The sequence below is a fragment of the Phoenix dactylifera genome, chromosome 17 (assembly GCF_009389715.1).
Source record: "Phoenix dactylifera cultivar Barhee BC4 chromosome 17, palm_55x_up_171113_PBpolish2nd_filt_p, whole genome shotgun sequence".
Lineage (NCBI taxonomy): Eukaryota > Viridiplantae > Streptophyta > Magnoliopsida > Arecales > Arecaceae > Phoenix > Phoenix dactylifera.
In genome coordinates, this window is record NC_052408.1 from 9,007,945 (window position 1) to 9,030,765 (window position 22,821).

A 22,821-nucleotide genomic window follows, 5' to 3' on the forward strand; every position below is an offset into this window, starting at 1 on the left:
CCCCCATGCAGTAGCATGAAGTTGCTCACTGTGCAATGCATAACAACTGCTGGTCATGATCATAGGCATATCCTTCAGTTTGGTACTTCCAATGCCAGCATACCTAATCTATAACCAAAACTTAAATCATTTAAAAAAAAAAAATCCTCAAAAACATTTGATTGGTCTAGTTGACACCAAGCTTTGAATAATAACCCATGTAATGGAACCCACCTCCCCTCTCCCATCTTTCCTTCCATAAAAAGGAGAAGTGAAAAACAACAATAATTAACTACGGGTGTGATGAGAATAACAAACATATGCAACTATTTGTCAGTTCAACCCTGAACTGGGTTCTCTTGGATAAAAATAGTAGCTGTCAGAACAACTATCCTTTGCCATTACTACAAGAAATAACTGGAAATCACAGTAAAATAATGGCATTACCGATTATGTCAGTGGCTAGAAAATGATATATAATTAAGTATTGTTTCTATCTCATGAATAGTGGAAATGTAAAATAGCAGCATTAAATTCTGCTATATAACAGCCACTCTAACAGGATGATGGCTAAATAGTAATTATTATTTTAGAAATCCATTGCCTATGTAAGAAACATAAGGATAGGCCTCTAAAACCATTATAACAGCTGTTACTTTAGAATTTGATGTATAGGGTATGTAGGTGCCTTTTGATCTTTTCGGTAGGTGCATTTCGATCTTTTCTCTTTTTTTCGGTTTTCTTTGTTGGGTATGAATATCTGCCGGCACCAGTATTTTGGAACTGGATAATATTATCACATGTGATGCTTCAAAATTCAAATCTTCACTGCCTTATAACAGCTGTTACTTTAGAATTTGATGTATAGGGTATGTAGGTGCCTTTTGATCTTTTCGGTAGGTGCATTTCGATCTTTTCTCTTTTTTTCGGTTTTCTTTGTTGGGTATGAATATCTGCCGGCACCAGTATTTTGGAACTGGATAATATTATCACATGTGATGCTTCAAAATTCAAATCTTCACTGCCACATGACAGATAGATAGTTCAAGCTAACAAATTATTATAACGAGACATATGTGCAAGTAAGAACTTGATCTCAAAGTCTTAACATCAGCCTTTAAGGGGCATCAAAAAGCAATATAGGCTTTGGGAAAAGAAGAAAAAAAAAAGGCCATTAATGCAAGATTCCTTGTTAGAAAGAGATATCAAAACATAAACCCAAAATGAAGCAGCGACTTCTACATGCATGTTAAGCAGAAGACAGAAAGCACAGATAGTCATGAACACGCTATAAATAACAATACAACATATACAATACATCCAAATTGGGAACATTAATGGCAGCAGCACAAAGTTGATAAATCACCCCAGCACAACTTCTATCAAGAAGAACTGCTGAAATTGCAAACACAATTTGCTTATGCTGGTCCACAGGCAAATAAGCACAGCAGATAGATGATGTTCATGAAATGGCAGAACAAGCCCCAAACAAAATTCTTAGAAAGCACATGTCATCAATCTTAACGATAACAGATCCATGTAATTCAATGAAAATGGTAAATATAGCTGTATACCAGAAAAGGTTCCATAGTCAATTATGATTGTAATGAAGATGAATGATAGGTTTTAATTAAAAATTGCACATTTCAGTGAGAGAATGTTCAAAGTAGACAAAAATACATAAATTACCATTCTCTTAGTATCAGATCAAATCAAATATTAGTCAACAACTAGCAGCATCATAGCACTTCACAAAATAGCAACTAATACAACTAAATAAGTTTGATCCCTACTGCATTTAGAAATGAAGTACACATCCAACTGAATATAAATAAAGAAAATAAAGCAAGAAAAAGCAAAACTCTGAAAGATACCTGCTTCTCATTTACAAAAATGCTAACAAACTCCCCAATCTTACCCGATCTACGCAACTTTCTCATAGCATTTGCAAAACGCTGCAATATTGAGAACCAGTAGCATAGCATGAGCAAGATTCAGAAACAAGCAAACTGAAATTTATAGAATTAGTTAATTAAGATAGTTATACTGCATGATCTATACCTGTGGCTGCCTATGTTTTCCAAGTATAAGCCCATTAAATATTACCAAAAATGAACCCGGCGCATGAAGTTCTTCTGCAGAGAGAAGTGCTAAATCTTGAACACCTAAACTATGACACTGCCGCAGACAATGTGAAAACCATCAGATACACAAAGAAAAGAGCCTCCTAAAAAAAATTGATAGACTTGTATTATCAAATTTAATTTAATCATCATGGACATCAAGACAGACTTTCGAGCAAATAATCATAGAAAAGTTATAATTTTTCCCAAGAAAAGTGTATCATTATAGTTTTTTGCTTTTTCCATATCGTTCTACTAAGCCTTGTTGTGACATCATTATAGCACACTTTTGATGGATGTTACTTAAAATATATGAAGAAATTTGTGGTACCTAACCAACAAGTAACTTCCCAATGTTTTCTTTCTCCTTATTCTTATTATTAATGTACAGTAAAGCAATCAACTGGCCCTCAACCTGCATCTTCCAATTCCATCTAAGCTTTCTCCTAAAATTAAATTGTGTAACCACTTCTATATTTTGTTGTTATGACTTGTCATACACTAAACTAACTTTGGACACAACTTCACATCAACACATTCTTTCTGTTCATCTAGATATAATCAAGTAATAAAGACTACGACAACAATGCTCTGTTATCAAGGTTTACTACTTACATCCACTGTAATTAAAATCCGACTTATGTAAACCTTAAGATCCAATTTGCTTTTAACTTAAGTATGTACAGTTATACACATTGTATTTAATGGTAACAATGTATAAATTGTTCGAGTAAATAAAATTTAATGCAAGACAAATTACTCCAAGGTTCATTTAGTTAATGGCATGAAGGTTGCTTTAGCATTTTCAAGAGGAAAAGGTACCAGCCCTTCAGATGCCACAGTCATTATATTGGCATGATGATATCAGAAGATCAGATGAAAAAGAGTTAATGGGACTCAGTTTCTCTCTATTTTATATTCAAGATTGAAAAAGAAAAGACAATTGCGCAATGTAACACCATTTTTCACATCCCTGAACCCCCCCCCCCCCCCCCTCTTCTTTTAATAGAAAAAATATAAAAGTAATCTCTCTAATACCTTCCTGAAAACCTAAAGATTTCTAGTTGTATCTCTTTCAATGTCATGATGGCATTGCCCTAAGGCTGAGTCTTGAGACAATGCCCTTCTCCAGTTAGTGCAAGATATCAGCCATATTTAGCTTGTTATGCTGCTTAACCAATCTTGGCAGTCATCTTCAGCATTCTTCGTGGCACCAAAAACTAGCAGCTCTGCCCAAACTTCCTCCTACTCCGCACATTAGCATATTTGTCTTTTACTCTATTTCTCTGATTAGTTTTACTTGCTCTTTATGAGCAGAGTTTAAGTATAATTTTGGTAGCGAAATTTTATCTTGCAATCAATACGATGCAATAATATACACAAACATTAATTATAACCACGTTGGGTTTCATTCATTTTTAGTTTGCTTTTGCGATTAAATTGTTTTTATATGCTCTATTCTCTTGCCATAAAATTGAATCAAAATTTGTGCGTTACACAGTCACAAACTAGTCAGAAAAACAAAACTTGCTCATTAACATTCTCATGTAGGAAAGTGTTCATTCTTAATTATGGTTGGAAACACCTTAAGTTTATCTTTCAGACTTATAACCCTGAATTCAGGTAATATGTTGATATATTATTCTTAAAGATAGGCATTAATAGAAATGTAAACCTAAATGCCCACAAAAGGGATGCAGAAACAGAACCTGAGCCACGATAGAATTGGAAGGTGGCAGATAATGTAATGCAACCCACACCCCCAATAGATGTCTACAAATTCACTCCTCTATAAATATGACTACCAAAGATAAAACATGCATGGTTGCAATCCCTACACCAGTAAGAAAAAAGAATATGCAAAAAAGAAAACTCATGAAAAATTAATGTTGCTAACCTGACATAGTTACAATCACTTATGACACGGTAGATGATTTGTAGAGAAGGGAATGCAAAAGAATGAAAATTAGTGCAATATGAAAGTAGATGACGATCTTTTGGGGCATTAATTTGGTAGAAGTAGCAGCAAGAACCATGGGAGGAAAGGAGGAGGACCAATAACAGGGAAGCAGTGTTCCAAGATTAGAGAATTTTAATGGTTGCGATTAGGGACACAAAACAGATAGGTGTCATTGGTGCGTGAGTAGTGGTGTAATTGCTGGGAACTTGACACTAATCTGTGGCTTAGCATTGGAGTATGATGCCTAGACAAGTTGGACTATCTCAAATCCTACTAATATTTTTACAAGCATGCATATTTTTTTCATTATTTTTTATTAACCATGTCTGAGCATTTGACACCTAAACAATATTATGTTAATATCCAATTAATGGTTGTTGTTTACATAACTGTACCACTAAATCCACTTAAAATTTAGCAATTGGTTATGGGTGCATAAAGTATTCCAACAAAACATAAATGTTTATTCACCATGGTCATGACTCTGATATGAAATAAGCAATAACATAATGCTTTGAACCATGGTTGGCGAAACTGTCCCGAACCGCCCAGTTCGGAGCATCCCGAGCCATACCGGCGGTGGACTGAGACGGTTCCGGCAACGAAACCGAGACGGGCGATGGAGGGTGAGAAGGAGAAGAAAAAAAGAGAAAGAGAGAGAACAGGAGAGGGAGGGAGTGGGAGAGGAAGGAAGAGATAGGTTGGCCAGGGCCGGCCGGTGGTGGCCGAGGAGCTGCCACGTGGAGGAGGCGGAGGCCAAGGAGCTGCGGAGAAGGGGCTTCTGCCTCCAGTCCCTTTCTATTTTTGTGAATTTTAAGTGAAAATCGGCAAACTCATTGCCGACTTAACTTAATTTTGCCGATTTTTACTTAAAATTTGCAAAAATAAAAGGGGCCCCCTCTGGGCCCCTATTTCGAACAAAACAGAGGACCAGAGGCGGAGCTCCTCCTCTACGGCTCCCCAGCTCCACCTCCTCCGCGGTCTCCGGCCTCTGCCTCCTCCGCGCGGCAGCTCCCCGGCCCTCCACTGGCTCTTCGCCAACCTCCCTCGGCCTCCCCCTTCTCTCTCTTTTTCTCTCTTCCATTCTCCCTCTCCCGCGCCTCTTCTACTATGTCAGTACAAGGCTAGCACGGCACGACGTATGGCCGTGCCACCAGTCAACCAGTCCGGAGTCCAATACCAGCCCATCAAACGTTGCTTTGAACTTTGAAGAACTACACAATAAGAGTCTATCCTAGTACCTGCTTCTATACTTCGGAAATTATGTCAATCCCATCAGCATGTTAGTATAGTAACAAGGGAGCTCTATCTTGTCCCATACCTAGATGCACTGTCAGTTCTTTTATCTAATATGTTCTATCTACCTGCTTTGCTATTTTCCATACTTCATTAAGCACTTATCTAGAGTTTCTCCAGCATAAATTATAGGTTTGAATATTCAAATAACTAAATCAAATGCTTATAATTCTGCAGTTCTTTAGTTAAATTATGTTTTCCCTTAGGAGCTAGAATGTCTTATCTGTTGTATTGTTTCCAGGACATATGAAGGTCTGCTACTCCCGGAAGTATAATCTTCTTGCATAGTTAAATGATTAGTACAACATGACTAGGTGATTCCCGCATGCCCTTTCTTTGATACTTTACATATATGCTCTCACTTTTCTCTAAATGTATTCCATCTGTGGGATAAAGTTCTAGTAGCTACTGAGTTGGTATTCAACGCTTTAAAAAATTAATGTTGTTACCTCCATTCTCTCTTTTCTTGATATTCGTTAACCTTGCAAGATTGTTCCTTGGTTCATAAAATTAAACTGCATGACCTAAAAGAAAGTCAATAGACTCCTCTCACAAGCAAAGTCGCCTTTGCAAAAAACTAAAGAGGATCTCATAAAAGGTGTGACACTAAAGCTGAGAGGAGGTCACAAAACCAAGGTTCATTATAGCAGTGCATACTATCCCATACCATATAGGTGCCAAACCAATACTTGGAACAAGGGGCATACCGAGTGTCAGTATGTTGAAACAACCTCCTAAGTAGGCATACAAATCTGTACCAATGTGGTACCGGTATAGGGCCCAGTACTGAGATTGCGACAATCATTTCTTCTAACATAGGCAACTCTGAAAAACACATATAATATGGAGCAATCTAACAGCACATAGATCAATCCAAATGTATAACTGATATTCTTATATTATTTCTGAAATAGCAGTTGACAAGGACGTGCATACGCTTCATCAATCACTTTGAGGCACGATATTATGATATTAATTAAAGACTGACTTAGAATTGACTAATATGCTGCACTAAAGCAAGAAAGACGTTAAGCAATAGCAGCACATGAAGCAAGAAAATTACTGAAAACAGTATATTGACAGTACATTTGTGCACAAGCATGCATCGCTATGAGCAATCCATTCAAAAAATTATTGATTTAATGCCTGAAAAGTAAAATAGACCTTATGTGATATAGATGTAATATGTTAAGAAGAAGCAAACAAACCAGAGAAATTAATGGGCCCTCCTCTTCATCAGTTGTGACATGAGTCATCAAAGCTAAATTTTTTGTCAATCCACAGGCTTCTCCTTCAGGAGTGTCACATGGGCAAAGCATGCCCCACTGTTTCAGAAGAATATTAATTTTATCAAATTAAAAGTATAGATTCAATATAAATAATCCACGAAAATAGATATCATTGCTGTCAACAAAATTTATAAGGAAATCATTACAGCAAATACAAGCAACATTTTTCTCACCTGGCTAGGTTGCAAAGCCCTTGGTCCACTTACTTTCCTAGTCTTTTCAAATTGTGGTGATATGCGTGTCATGCTGCCTAAAGCTCCTATAAATGACAGCCTTGAAAGAACCTGCAAAAAGTAGGAATGAAACAACACTTTGCACTAGAAATATAATGAGAAAGTAACAAAAAGGAGAATAAAATATTACCTGTGACACACCTTTCCGGTGCATTTTAAATCGTTTTACATCCCAATTTCCCGTAGCAATGGATTTCTCTAAGCCATTTGTAATGTAATCTTGCTTTATATACTGAAAGGATTTAAGCAGGATAAAAATGAGTCAATGGTAATGATAAACTCACACCATAGAAAAATAAGATTCAATACTAGGATGACCCAGAATCCACATGCCAACTAAAAGAGCATGCTTAAAACATAGATCGGTGGAACTTGTCAAAATAGGTTTAATAATAGAACAAAAGTAAATCAGACGCAAATTCAATGCGAAAAAATAGACACGGAAGATGATATCAAAACAGAGAACAACCAATTAAAGCAGAAAAAGTTTCTAGTAAAAAACAAATATCTATTTCTTTAGAGAAGATTGATGTATAACATCCATGATGCATTATAGATGTTCTATTAAAGAATATAGATGTTCAATAAAGAAAGGCCCAGCTTAATGACACATCAACACCAAGTTAATAACCGAACGTTACAACCAAATGATTTCAAATTCAATTAAAGAACAGTTGCAAGCCAGCATACAGAGGAAGCATCAAATGCATCAGCTCTTATCCATAGATACATGCGTACGTACTTGCTTAAATACATATGTACATATATGTATGTATAAAAGTATATGTCTTGAAATCCATATATGTATGTATATAAGTGTATGTCTTGAAATCCACAATGCCCCATAAGGTTCATCAATTATCAAGAGGTACAAGATTGTGATACAACGACTTAACATGATCCAGAGATATTTTTAAAACAATATGTTACTGCTTAAAAGTCACCAGAATCATGATTTATAAAAGAGTATTTAATGCCTCAAAAAGATAATCAAGGAAGATTGGATAGGCTTTTCCAACTGCATAAATGCAATGTGGAGAATAGTACAGCATGTCCAAATATAAACTATAATTCTCTTTCAGGGCTCTCACATGTATGAATGTCTGCATGTCCATATATGAACTATTAATAGGGTTTCTTGACATCAAGAAGATGCTTTCACAAGCTAAGAAATGATTGAAATACCATCTATTTAATACAGAAACCAAGAATAATAGGTAATGAAATTTTTCGGTTGCAAAGCTCATGTTTGGAAGTATTATTGTTATTTCGACAAGATAAGACACATTGGTAATATTGTTGAAAGTGTGTACAAAAAATCACTAGCTAGGAGAAAAGGAGAAAGGTACTTAATAAATTCAATAAACAGTTTATACTTCATGAATCCCTTTTCAAAATGTCAGTGTCAGTCTACAACATCAGTGAGTACATCTGAGACTCCAAATCTCAAACTCATGATTCTATTATTCCGCTTCACTATATATTATATTTTAATTAGGCAGAGACCATTCTCTCTAGTTCTGCTATGCATCACACACAGGCTATCAAGATAAAAGATGTAGAGTCAGTAAGTAATCAGAAAATGAGCAAACCTAATGCAATATAAAGCTAAGAGGATTTAGATAAGTTAACCATTGAATAAATATTTTCATGAAGAAGAAAAATAGAAGAGTACATGAAAAGCAATTTTTGACTTTAATACAACATCAGAGCATGAGCCAAATTCTCTGTTGCTCATTGCTTACAAAAGCATAAAAAATTTCTCATAGTTGAACAAGTTCTAGTTTGCAGTACAATTTGTTATATATAATTTCCAGTAACTGAAATGACAGCAGTTAATGAACTGAATAATCAAAATATTGAAATTTCCTGACTTACATGGACAAAATCCAAAGGACTGGAACGACTAGCATGCTCATATGCTCTGTTCAAAAGCTCTAGAGCAAAGGAATTCATTGATTTGAATAAATCCTACAAAAGAACTTCTTGTAAGTAGCCTGTCTACTAACATAAACTTGTAACTTAAGCAAATCACCTCAAAGAGCAAAGATATTAGCTGCCCGGACAGCTCTAGCCGCTTGTTGCCCACATAATCCTGCATAAATATTAATTGTGAGTTATCAAACCAATCTAATATCCATATTGCACTTCTTGTGCCATTTACCAATTCATTTGACAAACTTACTAATTGCAAGAAGGGAAGAAAGAGGCAGAATCGCAAATGTGATAATTTAAGTCAACTAAAAGATGTAGCGAACTGAGAAGAAAGGTTCAAAGATTCAAATCAATAGATGTAATGGTGGTTAAAAGGGAAACAACAAAGAATAACAAAAAATAAACAATTGAGAAAAAACAAATGGAGTGGGATATATATTTTCATGTAATCAAAAATTATGACCAAAATGATGTCTAAGGTGTCCCAAAATCAACCAAGTCAGTATTTGTCACTGCCAGATCCTGATGGTAAAGATGTGGTAGCAGTTTTTGAATCACTGCCTACTTCAAAAGGGCTTATATTTTAATAAAACCCATTGCAGAGAACAGACTAGCAAGGTTTGTACTCTAACCAAGTCATGGACTGAAGGTCAGGTAAGGGTACGCACCGTACATAAATAATAAGTTTATTAAGTTGTGGTAAGAAATTGTCAGAGGATTAGCAAGGGTCTAATGCAGAAGCAATGAACTGCAATGGCACATAAAGCCTTAAAGTCCAGCCATATGAGGCTGATCTCAGAATCATTTTGTCTAGGGATCCTAGAGTTCCCTGAAGATGTCTAATAATGGGAATGGAGATTTCCACGTGATCGAGTCACACATACCCAAACAGGAAGTACAATATATTGATGAAAAAACTCAATTTTATAGCAGATCCAACTGAAAGCAAAATATTGTCCGAAGCAACAAAAGCATTGCTAAAAATATAGTGAAGCACAGAGATCTAAGCATGTTACATACCTTATCATCAAAGGTGTCAGCATTCAGGATTGCATCCATCATGCGTCTCAACATTACAGAAGCATATATGCATTTTGGCCGAAAGTTACCTTGGTTAACCTGCAGCATAGATGGGACTATTATGTAGATATTGGTCATAAGGATTGGTGGATACAAAACTGATAGAAATAAATCAAAACTCACCGGCACATTTGCAAGGAATACATCAAGAAGAATAGCCCTTGCTAATCCTTCCTGCACATATCACATAGTGAGAATAATAAAGCAAATTGCTAGACAAGAGAGCAAGAAAGTCAGACAATCATCAGGTTTTCATGCATAGGGGCAGAGGCACCTACAAACACTCAATTGTGCATATAGGCGGACAAAGAGTATTTGTGGATCATATACATACATACATACATACATACATATATATATATATATATATATATATATATATATATATAATTATGTACATGAAATTCATATATCACATCCACATGATATGGAGTTACTAGCCTGAGTTTGTTGTTTGTGAATACTCACAGACAACATATGTACTTGCAAATTAGATTGTTTGCATGCAAATGCATGTAAATAGGGTATTATGACTATCACCTTTCTATTCCCAGATCTTGCTGAATTAGCACTTCCCACCTGCAAAAACCAAAGAAGCAAGATGTAAATCATAATAAGCATACACAAACAAATGATGCAAATTGCATAAAGATAATGAGACACATGTACACGGAAGCATAGCTAACAGGGCCAAACTAATCGTAAGCAAATGCAATATGACCCTTATATTAATCATATAAATTAAATACATAAAATCAAAGTATTTTAGACATCTTAAGTACTGGTATGCCTCTCAAAAGAATAATTGTAGGAAAAAAAAGATAAATTAGATAATCAATGAAAATGGATTATAAGCCAAAAAAGTGAGGCAAAAGAAACATATCTTAGACATGCAACTAATGTATCAAGATATAGGCCCTAGGTCAAGTTAATAGGTTTCATCCCTCTATTACTGGCCTTTCTTAAGTATACTGTACCTCGTCTGTATGTTTTAGTAAACTGTTCAGGTAAAAAAACCAGATGCAAAATTCATGTCGATTTAATTAATAGAACCTGAGGCTTCTTTTGCATCAACAAAATTACTTCATTTTGAAGGAGTCACAAGTCACAGGTCACAAGAATTGAACATCAAGAACCTTTCAACCTTGCCGCATCATCTACATATAGCCTATATAATATAGCATTAGATCAGCAATGCACATGCCCAACTATTTAGTTTAATTATACATTACTCTCTGTAGTTAATTCTTAGTTGTCCATCAAATAAATAATTCAAAGACCCTATTTCCTATAGTTTTGTGATACAAAATACTTCAATATTCTCGCCTAAGCATGACTCATGTCATCATTTATAAATATTAAGTGCTCATCCAAACTATGTTGGCAAGTTAGTGGCACTGCTTACTTATAAATTTATGGGTACTTCTGTACCCATCCATGCTAACTAGCTGGGCCAGAACACTGCTTATTGAACCATAGAAACAAGAACTGCAAAACTAACCTGAACCACCTAGTCAGGGGCTTAGCTTACCGAACTAGGGCGGAACTAGGTCAGTTTGCTATTTGGCATGGGAATTAGTCCATACCTGTCTGAACCAAGCAGAAACACCCCGGTTACCGCCCGATTTTGGGCAATACTATGTAAGGAGTGAGGAATACAAGGACCAAGAGATGTCTCGGCATAAGATGCTATCGTATTATAACAACCAGACTGTACTCAACCGATGACGTACTGGTACAATTCCAGTACCGAGATTGCAAACCTTGCATATCAAAGCACACAATAATACAAATAAATAGATTTCCAAGCATCATGAACAACTTTCTGTCAATACAAGAAAATATAAATCTTTTCTTGTCACTTTTTTATGCATATGAGAGTAGGCCAAGGGCTCAATTTATAGATTACATAATCAAGAAAAAAATCATTGTATCAAATAAAAATGTTAGAAAATATGGCAACCCATCTATATGACCACCTTCTGAAGATACAAAAACTCAAATATCAAACAAACCAATTCATTTTGCCAGTTTCAGTGGCTCCAGTTGTTTTGATCTAATTTTGAAAACTATGCAAAAATCCAAAAAATATCAACTAATATGAAAAAATATAAAAGTGAAGAACAATGGAATTTGTATAGAAAAATAAAAAAATAATTTAAATTCAAAAAGGAAATTTAGATACCGAGTAAGATAGCATCTCATATTTTTTAAGTGTATTATATACCCTTCAACAACCCTATCCACCACTCAAGAAAAAAAAAATCTCTCTTGTTTGTCATGTCCTATGATTGATTGAGAGGAGGAAAGAAAGAGGAAAGCTGCAGCAATGACCCTGCCACAAATGACAGCAATAGCAAGTGGTGGAGGGCTAAGGTATGATTTTTGTTTATCTTTATTTTTCTACTCTCAACCCCCTCCCCCTCCCTTCACCCCACCCACCCCAACCCCCTTCATTTTTCTTATTTGCTTCGACTGATTTAACCTACAAATTAGACATAATGATGGTCAAAAAAATCGCTAGGTCGAGTAGAAATGATTAGAAATCATGGCAAACCCACTCTTCATGACCTTCTTGTTACGATACAAGAATTCAATACAAACGTATAAATTTTGTTTCATTTTTGGTTAGTTTCAGTAATTTTAAAGAATCTGTTCTAATTCTAAATTTTTGTAACAAAACACTATAAAAAATTCAGAAATTTTCAGTCACGTTTTAAAAAAAAATGAACAACAACAAATTCAATCAAGAATTAATAAAACAATAAGGAGTTTAACAAGAAATATATCGAGGTGCCTAGTATTATCCGACCCAAGGACTGCAAACTGATCCAAATCATCCGGTTCATGGCGTACCAAACTGGTGCGGCACAAGGTCAGTTTGTCGGGTCAATACACAAAGCAGTTTGAGCTGAGCAAAAGCACCCATTCCACTGAATACCAACCCGTACCGCCCAGTTTCAGGTGGTGCCATTACAAGGAGTGAGAAAAGAGGAGCTAGGAGCTGTCTCGATCCAGGGTGTAACATATCGACCATATCATACCAAACTGGTAACATACTAGTACAGAACCCTATAACAAGATTGCAAACCTTGATCCCACCCATTCAAGCATATTAAGCCTGTTGACATTGCCTCCCTCCCACCCCTTGTCATCCTTCATGTACTAGATTTGGTTGAGAAGAAGTGGGAGAGGAGAAAAAAGCAACCATGGCTAGTAGTTAGTGGTGAAGGGCATGACTCATGAGTATGTATATTTTTCTCTTCAATTCTCTTTCTCCCTCTCATCACGACAACCAAGCCACTATCATAGTTCTAGATGCCCACCATCAGCAGCAGAAATAACAGCTACTGTTGCTGCTATGGTTATGGATGGTATTGTTGTCAGAAACTCTGAGCACTTTATGTAAACCTAGCACCTAGGAACCGGACAGGCCCCCAACCAACCACCAACTGCAACATTTGGTCTTCTAAAACCTTAGCTATGTCTTTGTTCAACTGATATCATACATACCAACAACAATTTAAGAAGGCTTATATCAGATAAATTTGCAAAATCATAAAGAATGATGCTGCAACTAGGAGGATAAAATGTCAAGTCAGAGATTAGGAGGTAGCACAAGTGAAACTCGGATAAACACTCTTCACTTGCAAAGAATCCACTAAGGAAATTGGAGCGAGAAGATACCAACAATTCCTTTAAAACCAAGGGTTAAATTCTCATTTAAATTAGTATCCAAAAGCAACAATCTTTCATGCAACACTAGTCATATACAAGCATAGGATGAAACAAGCCTCTAATTCTATGTACACAACATTAACGACAAGGCAATTGTAAAAATATCTCTTCATGTTTCCATGGGAGACAACACAAGTAAAAAAAGGTCCAAATACCAATCATAATATTAAATGTAACAAATAACCAACTACATATAATATATGCTGAATGCATCAGAATTCAAAACAGAGGTTCATGATATGAGCTTTAGGGAATGGGCTCCTAAAGGTGCTTCATATAATGGTCTTCTCTTGAAGGCCTTTTGGACTTGAACCAAGGACACCTGCCTCCTCAGTATTATGTTCCATGATAGCCTATGCTCTGATACCAATAATAATGCCAAAATTCAGGGGATAAAACATCAAAATGGAAGGTAAGTAGCATAAAAAAGGTAGCACAAGTGAAACCCAAATAAACACTCTACATTGAGAAGGAATCCATCAAAGGGATAGGATCAAGAAGATACACCAAAAATCCAAGACCAATGGCTAAATTATTTAATTATCAAACCAAAACCAGCATTCTTTCATGCAAGGCTAGGCACATACAAGCATAGAATGGAACAAGCCTCCATCCCCATGCTTGCAACACTAATGACATGAAAATTTTTAAAATATCCTACTGTTTCTGCTGGAGACTACATAAATCACAAAAATTCCAAGTACTAATTATAACACTAGATGAGGCAATCATTATACTACTACCTAGCATAATAAATGTTGAAGGGTGAGAATTCAAAAAGGAGTCTCATGACATCGGCTTTATGAAATGGGCTTCTGAAGGGGCTTCATGTGATTGGTTCTCTTGGTGGACTTGTTGGGTTTGAATACACCTTCTGATGCCAAAGCATCATACCTGAAATGTGTGAAATACATTTGAAGAAAAACCCGTCCTGACATGCAACTCAAATTTTCCATCCCAACTCCAACCCACCTCAAATTTCTGAAGGGTGCACATAAGCTTTTCACTGCACAATGGTCATCTGGTGCACTATTTACTGTTAGCCCTCAAGCTTTCACATATTGCCAACTAGAAAGATTTGAATGACAGTTGTATCATGTATACATAAGTTTACCTGAGATCAAGAAACAAATAGTAGATACATAATTGGATAATATTATCCTTTTCTATCATTGCAATAGTTTAGGACCCATTATTTCTTATAACAATTTAAATATGAGAAAAAATAACTTAAATTTGCCAATTAAATGAAATGATGTTACTTGAACTACAAAAGACATGTTCCATCATAACTCAAAGAATGAATACACATTTCTGTATATAAATACATGCCACCAAGAAACATTTAATTGATTATGTAAGATGTTCACAATTTGACCATTTCAAAATTTCAACTTTAAACATAAAAATAATATTTAAATGCAATTCACCTTTCCATCAAGGTACTCTAAGGCCTGTTGTTGAGTATATATTCTCTCAGAGGCACATTCCTGACATGTAAGCAGAAGTATGTTTAAGAGAACACTAGAATAATCATTATTGGTGAGCAATGATGCTAAGATGGGAAATAACGTCAAGACAATACAAATGAAAGCAGCATAAGTGGATATGAAGACTGCAATAATAGAACTGTGATTGCTTTAAGAAGAAAAATATTATAGAGCAGCTTCAAACTTGCATCAGCCAAGAAAGTGAAAAGAATATTATAGTCAAATTACGATATTTAAATTTACAACTTATTTCCATATTTTTTATTTCCTTTTTTCTTCAAATCCAAAAATCCCTTTTTTTTACATAGGTCATCAACTCAGAATTAGAAAATAAAGAAGAGCAAGACATCCATTTTTTTAATAAATGATACAAATCATTTTATTAATATCATTGTTCTATATCAGATAAATTACCAACTATTCATTTTTAAACCATTTTGGTACTAACATAGCAGTAGAAAGAATACCATGTTTTGCTCGGACATCGAGCAGTTTAGCTTTAAGCATGTTAATGGTCTCACATTGTTGGTTGATAGAGAATCAAATTTATCAATAAGTCACAAAATGCTATGGCTCTTACATATGATTTCTTAATTTTGCAAAATAACAATATTTTTTTACCAAGCATGAATTTGAAAGCATATCTAGGTTTTCCATCAACATGCATAGCACATGCCTTGATGCTAGTGGTTAATAGAAATAAGATTAGGTAATCAACAAGCAATTAGAAGATAGCACCAAGGTTGTAAAAACACCTAAGCCACTCAAGGTAGTGGCCCACAAAATGCCTAGGCAAAATGCCTAAGCAGCCAAGTGAGCCCCTAATGTCAAACTTCCTCAAAATTGATAGAAAAGGTACAATAACCTTGTATGAGCAAATTATCACAAGCATACAGTTAAAAGAAAACATAATAAAAAAAGAAAACATTGTAATCATAAATACTAAGATCATTAATTTCTTGAGCAATGCAACAATGTGATCTTTGGTGCTACTTAAGATTTACTTACGTGATAATTGTTTATTGGACGATTCAAAAATATTTAAAGATTCCTAGCAACAATACATGATCTATCTTCAAATATATTTAGGAATACATTATAAAAGCCCAGAAAAATGAAACTAAAAAGCAAATATAGTCGCAACAATAAAAAAAGCATGTCCACAAAGATGGTCATATGAATGACAAAACACAAAGACACATACACTACAAGATTAACTAAATGCATCCAAGTTACTAACTAGTAAATGCATTTCATATCAAATATATGAAAATATGGTTGAAAATTTAGGTTGATCTATAAATTCAGAAAAAGGCACCCACCAAGTAGAAAAATGCAGTTTTAGGTGATAATGCTACTTGAAAGCTTGGAAGGCACCAAGTGCCTTAATGGTGCAACTACCCAAGAAACAAAGTTCGTCGTCTCGGTACCAGACCTCGTACCGGTGTCACACTAGCACAGTGTCGGTACGGTATAGTACTGAATTTTTTGGCATGTCAAGTGTCAGTATGCCACCCATACCGGGTACCAATGTCCGACCGGTACGGTACGCCCCGTACCACCCAATTCGGGCCGATACGGCATACCATGCCAAGAACCTAGACAAGATAGCCTAGGCACCTCAATAGTCACAAGGACAACCTTGGCTAGCATGAAGGCTGATGCAAACAATGCCATCAAAGCTATTGGCATGAAGATATAGGCAATCAAAGCGATCAATGTGAATATTAGATGATTGGCACAAGAATCAAAGTTTCTAGCAACACATCAATCAATACTAGACTAAATGATCAGTACGCAAATGAACCTATGCCTAAATTAAGGCAATTGATATGCAGATCCATGTACAAAGAATGGTAGATCAAATATTCCATGATTGTAGGTATCCTTGTGACTACGTGCAGTAAATTCATGATCATCATCAAGGTTCACTAAACCGATACCGAAGGTCACGTCATCCGACGATCAGTTCGGTATAATATGGGTTCGTACAGTGCCATTCCGAGGCATATTCGAAAATAGGAAGAGAGGGGAAGAAAGAGAGAAGAAGAGAGAGAGAGGGAGGAAGAGGGGGGGGAAGGGAGGGAGGGAGGAAGGGGGAGAAAGAGAAGGGGGAGGGCCAGAATCTGGGGAGGAGGTCGTCTAAATGCAGATTGGAGAGGGAAAGAGAGATGGGGAGAAGAATCCCCTATTTCGAACCCTAGCTCTTCCTGGCGACGATTTAGTGGCAACAGCGGAGGAGGGAGCCGCCATGGATGCAGGGGGAGAGGGGGAGAGAGCGAGAGAGAGAGATGAGAAGAAGATCCATTGTTTCGAACCCCTCCCGATGGTGAAGACGCAGTAGTAGTGGAAGGAGCCGCTGTGGACGCACCATGGAGAGAGAGAGATGGAGAGAAGAATTCAAACCCTAGCTCTTCCCAACGATGAAGAAGCGGCAAAAGCAGAGGAAGAAGCCATCTTGGATGCAAGGGGGAGAGAGAGTAGGGGAGGCTTGCCGGTGAAGCAAACGACGTTTGGTGGCAAAGGAGACCCTCAAACTATCGAAAGCAAATGAGAGAGCCCTTCGAGCTCTTGAACCATCAAACAAGGCAACGGGAGATGGATTTTATAGCCGAACTGACTTGACCTGTTGAAGCATTCTAGATCAACATCGGTTCGGTTCGATATAGGCCGAACCGCCCAACTCAGACATTTTGGCAATCATTGATCAAGATGATCAAGTTGTTTGATAGAGATTGTAATGATCCAATATTGCTGATGTAAAGAATGTGTTCATTGAATGACATTGAAGTAAAGCCCTTGGCGATTGGTCATCTTTGTTGCATGAATCGCCGAAATTTGAGGACGTTAATGTTATAGACACAAAATTGAATGTTGATGATGGGCTAGAATGACCAAGTCGTGCTGTGTAGAAACAGTTGATCATGCATTTTCAATGTGGAAACCACAAATTGTATGATCATAACAATGAGCAATTAATGTGGGGAATTATTCTAGTTATCTGTCACAAATTGTGGGAATCACAAAATCAGATCATTTTGATATGGAAACTACAAAGTCAGACCACAATGTAGATATTATTGTAATAAAACACTGACAATACATAAGTAATACATAGATGATCTATAGGTCCAATATCATCCTCTAGCAAACCATAGCATGCAAGTCATAGTGACTTCTTTTGACGCTCTCATAATATATCTTATTCTATTAGTATACAAAATCTCCACTAATTTCAAAAGCATCACTAATATGGAACAACAGCATTTGCAGTTCTATACAAAGTGAGGGTCTAAGATAGAAAGAAAAGAACTGGAGAGGACGGAGAGATGTCAAAACAGGGGTGGTCTATCATTCTGCCTCTCCCTAACCATTCTACTCTTTTTCTTTTATCTTTTTTTACCATTAAAGTGTTACAAAAAGTGGTCAACTTCAAGGCTGGACGTAGTCAATTGGCACTTCACTTCCAACCAAAATGAACTTGATGCACTATGGCATGGAGGTCATAAGGGTTTAAGCTAAATCCAAAATTTCAAAAGCTTTCCAGTTTCCACGAATTAGTGAATCAAGCAAGTCCATTTGGATTTTGGACAACATGAAAGAAGGGATAGAGGAGAAGACAAACAAAGAGGAATAATGGAAGTTGAATAGTATATAAACAGAGAACGAGAAAGAATGTGAGAAAGGCAAAGTGATGGGGTAGAGCTTTGTACCTCCAACCACTCATCATTTTGTTCACTTTTGCTTAAGATCGTCTCAAAGAAACTACTCTTCTTCATTCATTACTAAGACCACCCAAGATAGGTCATTGATCTTTTGAGAAATATGCAGCTTACAATGGTTTATGGGTCATTTGGAGGATTTGTAGATCTTAGGTTTTCTTCTCCAATTGCAAAAGGTGAGCCCTAGCACAATGATAAGGCTCAAAACATGGGTTCACGGGTTCGAAACATGAAACAGCCCATCCGCATATGAGGGTAAAGCTGCATCCATCTAAACCTCCTTAGACCCTGTAGTGGTAGGAGCCTCATGCACTAGGCCATCCTTGTGGGCTTTCTTCTCCAATTGCAAGCTCTCTTCTTCACTATACTCCCGTATTTATCATGGCCTATATCTTCTTGTGTGCCAAGGGAGCCTGCCTCACTAAAAAAGGATTTGAGTAGGGTTGTTGTGATTCCAAAATTTTAGGTTCAAAAGGAGCTAGAATGGAGAGACGGATCAAAAGGAGTGAAAATGGAGAGACGGATCATAGCTGATTTTCTAAAAAGACATGTTCCTTAAAAGGGAACAGAACATGGAGACACATGATGGTTTTCCTCTTGCTCCAGTTCCAAGATTTGGGTTCAAAAGGAGTTAGAATGGAGAGACGGATCATAGCTGATTTTCTTATAGGACATTTTCCTTGAAAGGGAACAGAACATGGAGACACATGATGGTTTTCCTCTTGCTCCAGTTCCAATTCAAGAATAGGAAGGGAGAGCAATATGGATAAAGGGAATGGCTATTAGTGGGATCCTTACTTAACACTTGAGACCAAGGTAGCATGCCTCACATTTCCAGGTGAAAGGAAACAACCAAAGAACAAAGAGCTTTCCTTTCTCTTCTTATTGTTTACGAAGCAGCCTCCTAGTCAATGACACCTATAATAAATATTATAGTTCTTTTATAATCTAGCATTCAAACTCCAGTGCAAGAGCAAATTATTATGACACAATCCAGCTATTGGCTTATGAAGATATGACAGTATACAAGGTTACCAAAATGCCTAAGCAAGGCCACAAATAGTGGACCATCTATATGGATTAGGTGGATGCCTAGGGAGGAAAAGCCTCCAAGCTCAATTACATATGTAACTTTACAATATGCATAAGCATGTGCTTATATCATATATACACTCTTTTTCCTCCATACATCGTATCATTAAACCTTATTCTTCACCAAAAATGTCCAAAGATCAAAATCTATAAGGAGAGCAACAAGATCATTGAGAGCAACAAGATCATTGCTGCCATTGCAACGCGAGCATGATGCTAGGCCATAACTCAACAGCTAATACATAGAAAAAAATAGAAGAAAAGGAGAAGGAAAATAGAATAAAGGAGTAAAAGCAGAAAAATGGGAAGGATGGCTTAATAAGAAGTAGACGGAAGATGGAAAATTAGAGGAAGAATAAGAAGATAAAGACTGGTATAAAAGAAAAGAATAGAGAGAGAGATGGCACTAGCACTAGCAACTGCCACTGCTGTGGTCACCCATCACCAATGGTTGACCCACTAGTAGCCATTGACCAGCCAATTGGCTGCTGCTAAGTTGGAAGTAGCCACTACTGCTCTCCCAAATGTCCTATGAGGGGCTCAAACAAGAAAAGAAAAGGGGAAAAGAAATCCTGAGAACAAACAAAGGTTTAGATGGGCTGGCACTAGGCTGTTTGGCCCAAACATGCACGTAGGCAGTGCCATTAACAATTATGGTAGATCTGATAATGATAAACCAATGCTAATCTTTTCTAATGGGTGAAACAACCAATGTCTGTCAGTTTTTGTACCACTAACTTATATTTATTAGTCATAAGTGTTGCTCACCACCATTTTTTAAGATCACAGCTATTATAGAAAGGGGCACATTGAACAGCATTATTCCCCTTAAACAATGACAATTCTGTTCCACCACTAATATGGTTATTTTAAAATGCAAACATGATAATAAATTTCTAAACAAAAACTGAAAAATTTGTTAAGAAAAGATATTTAATTTGTCAATCAGTAAATTTACCAGCATATTAGTATAAAATGGCTATTATCAGGTGCAAATCTCCAACAATTTTAAGAATTTCAAGATAATTAAAGTACAAAGCATTTGCATTAAAAAATCATAGGACGAACATCTAAATAGTAAGCATGTTTATTGGAACACAACAGGCTACCTGAAGTGATGGAAGGAGGAGAGTTCCATATCTTGGATCTCTTCCTACCATTTGCACAATCTCTTGATCACTTTCCATTCCCATGGCCCTCATGATTACCATAATAGGAATCTGTAGAGCATAAAAAGAACAGATGAGGTGATTTCTCCACATACCAGTTCCTAGGTACAGAGCACTATGATGCAAATACCGGCTTAATAAACTGATTGAGTTGTAGATATATCTTGTCCTTGTCGATAAAAAAAACTGTCTTGCTTTTAGTCTCATGTGTGCTGCTTGTAACAGATGCTGTCACCCTGCTCAAAGTGAGAAAGTTGTAGACAAGAATGTTCAGGCCAATCAAGGCTATCTGTGGTACATAATTGCAAACATAGGGATGTGAAACATCCCTAGATAGAGTAACAACACGAATTTGGGGATATACAATAATCAAAGTAAAATACATCAGAGAAGATAGTGGACGTGGTTGTACAGAGTAAACAAAATTATGATGAAAGAGTATAATGATCAATAGGAGTGCAAACAAATGAGCAAAGAAAGTTATGATAATAGAACCAGAGGTAGTGTTCATGATGTAGCCAAGAAAGCAGGATATATACCAGCGTTACCTGGACATGGGACACGCTTATCAAGTGTCCCAAAGTATCTGACATGCCAAGCTCAAAAAATGGGATACAAGGACATGGCTATCATTTTAATATTTATTTTTGTTTGGGCTTAAAAATATTATGTTCTAGATAAATTATTAATTTTTGACCATAATTTCATTTAGGCCCATTATCCATGTTTTTGACTGAACTTCATTTAATCCACCACGTAATTTAATGCAGCCCTGGTCCTTCAACCAAGCGAATTCGGTGTCTGGTACACATAGTAATCTGTATACATGCTTCTCAAAGATTAGTCATTGCATAATTTTTCTTGGTATCCACTGTAACTTAAACTATTCCTCTAGTACATCAGAACTCTCCCCTTTCCCTTTTTGACATTATTGAGAAGGAAAGAAACCCTCTTTTATCCAAGCGGAAGCATGGGCAGGGAGAGAGAGCTTCCAAAAAAGTTCAGATCTAATCCCAATGTGAAACTCCCGAAATCCAAATATGATAGCCTCCTCTTCTAGTCTTATTCATAGTATTACCAGTGATGGCATGCCTCGCCCTCTCCCTCTAAAGCCCAACAATGGCGCTGACAACCTCCTCCAGATGCACGAGCAGTTCCCTTATCCGCGCCTCACCATCTTTTGCCACAGAATAGGTGTGCACTTTCTCTCTATTGTTCTCACTCTCATCTCCATCTACCCCCATCTTTCCCTGATGCTCTTGCTATCATCTCTGCCCTCCACCACCACCAACCCGAAACAGAGCCATGTCACCAACATCGCTTACATGTGTAACATGTGTCATGTCCTATCTGCATGGGAAGACGGCAAAAATCCTTATTTTTCATCATGTTCATGTAACACTGATATATAGTGCAAGTCCGTCCATGCATGTCAGACATGTCATGTCGTATCCACATGGAGACAGCAAAAATTCCAATTTTTGTCAGGTTCAGGTAACACTAAAATATAAAAAGCAAGTCCAAAAAGTAAGTCGAAGGATATGATTTTCAATGAATATTAAACATTACCTGATTTTCAATCTATATAGAATGAGGGATTCGACTCGAAGGCATGGATAAAATTTAAAGATTTCAGGATTGCAGAACATAATACATAGTAACTCCTGCACTTTAACTAACTTCTATGAAAGTCTACAAAGTTTTCTAGAAATGAT

General features: G+C 36.6%; 1 protein-coding gene across 5 annotated transcripts in view; it reads right to left on the bottom strand.

Annotated features, from left to right (window-relative positions):
* LOC103706433 (DNA-directed RNA polymerase III subunit 2) overlaps positions 1-22,821 on the bottom strand; it is a 52,052-nt gene that overhangs the window by 16,892 nt on the left and 12,339 nt on the right. For all 5 annotated transcript variants that reach the window (XR_005506678.1, XR_005506679.1, XR_005506680.1 and 2 more), the window contains exons 9-21: positions 21,237-21,342; positions 21,047-21,157; positions 15,064-15,123; positions 10,436-10,474; positions 10,019-10,069; positions 9,836-9,934; positions 8,916-8,975; positions 8,759-8,851; positions 7,011-7,112; positions 6,821-6,931; positions 6,567-6,683; positions 2,041-2,157; positions 1,854-1,934 (exon numbers count right to left, since the gene is read on the bottom strand). Coding sequence is in view for 2 of the 5 variants with exons in the window: in XM_039114895.1 (XP_038970823.1) it covers positions 1,854-1,934; positions 2,041-2,157; positions 6,567-6,683; positions 6,821-6,931; positions 7,011-7,112; positions 8,759-8,851; positions 8,916-8,975; positions 9,836-9,934; positions 10,019-10,069; positions 10,436-10,474; positions 15,064-15,123; positions 21,047-21,157; positions 21,237-21,342 (1,147 nt within the window). In the remaining 3 variants the exon portion in view is untranslated. The remainder of the gene's footprint in view (positions 1-1,853; positions 1,935-2,040; positions 2,158-6,566; positions 6,684-6,820; positions 6,932-7,010; positions 7,113-8,758; positions 8,852-8,915; positions 8,976-9,835; positions 9,935-10,018; positions 10,070-10,435; positions 10,475-15,063; positions 15,124-21,046; positions 21,158-21,236; positions 21,343-22,821) is intronic.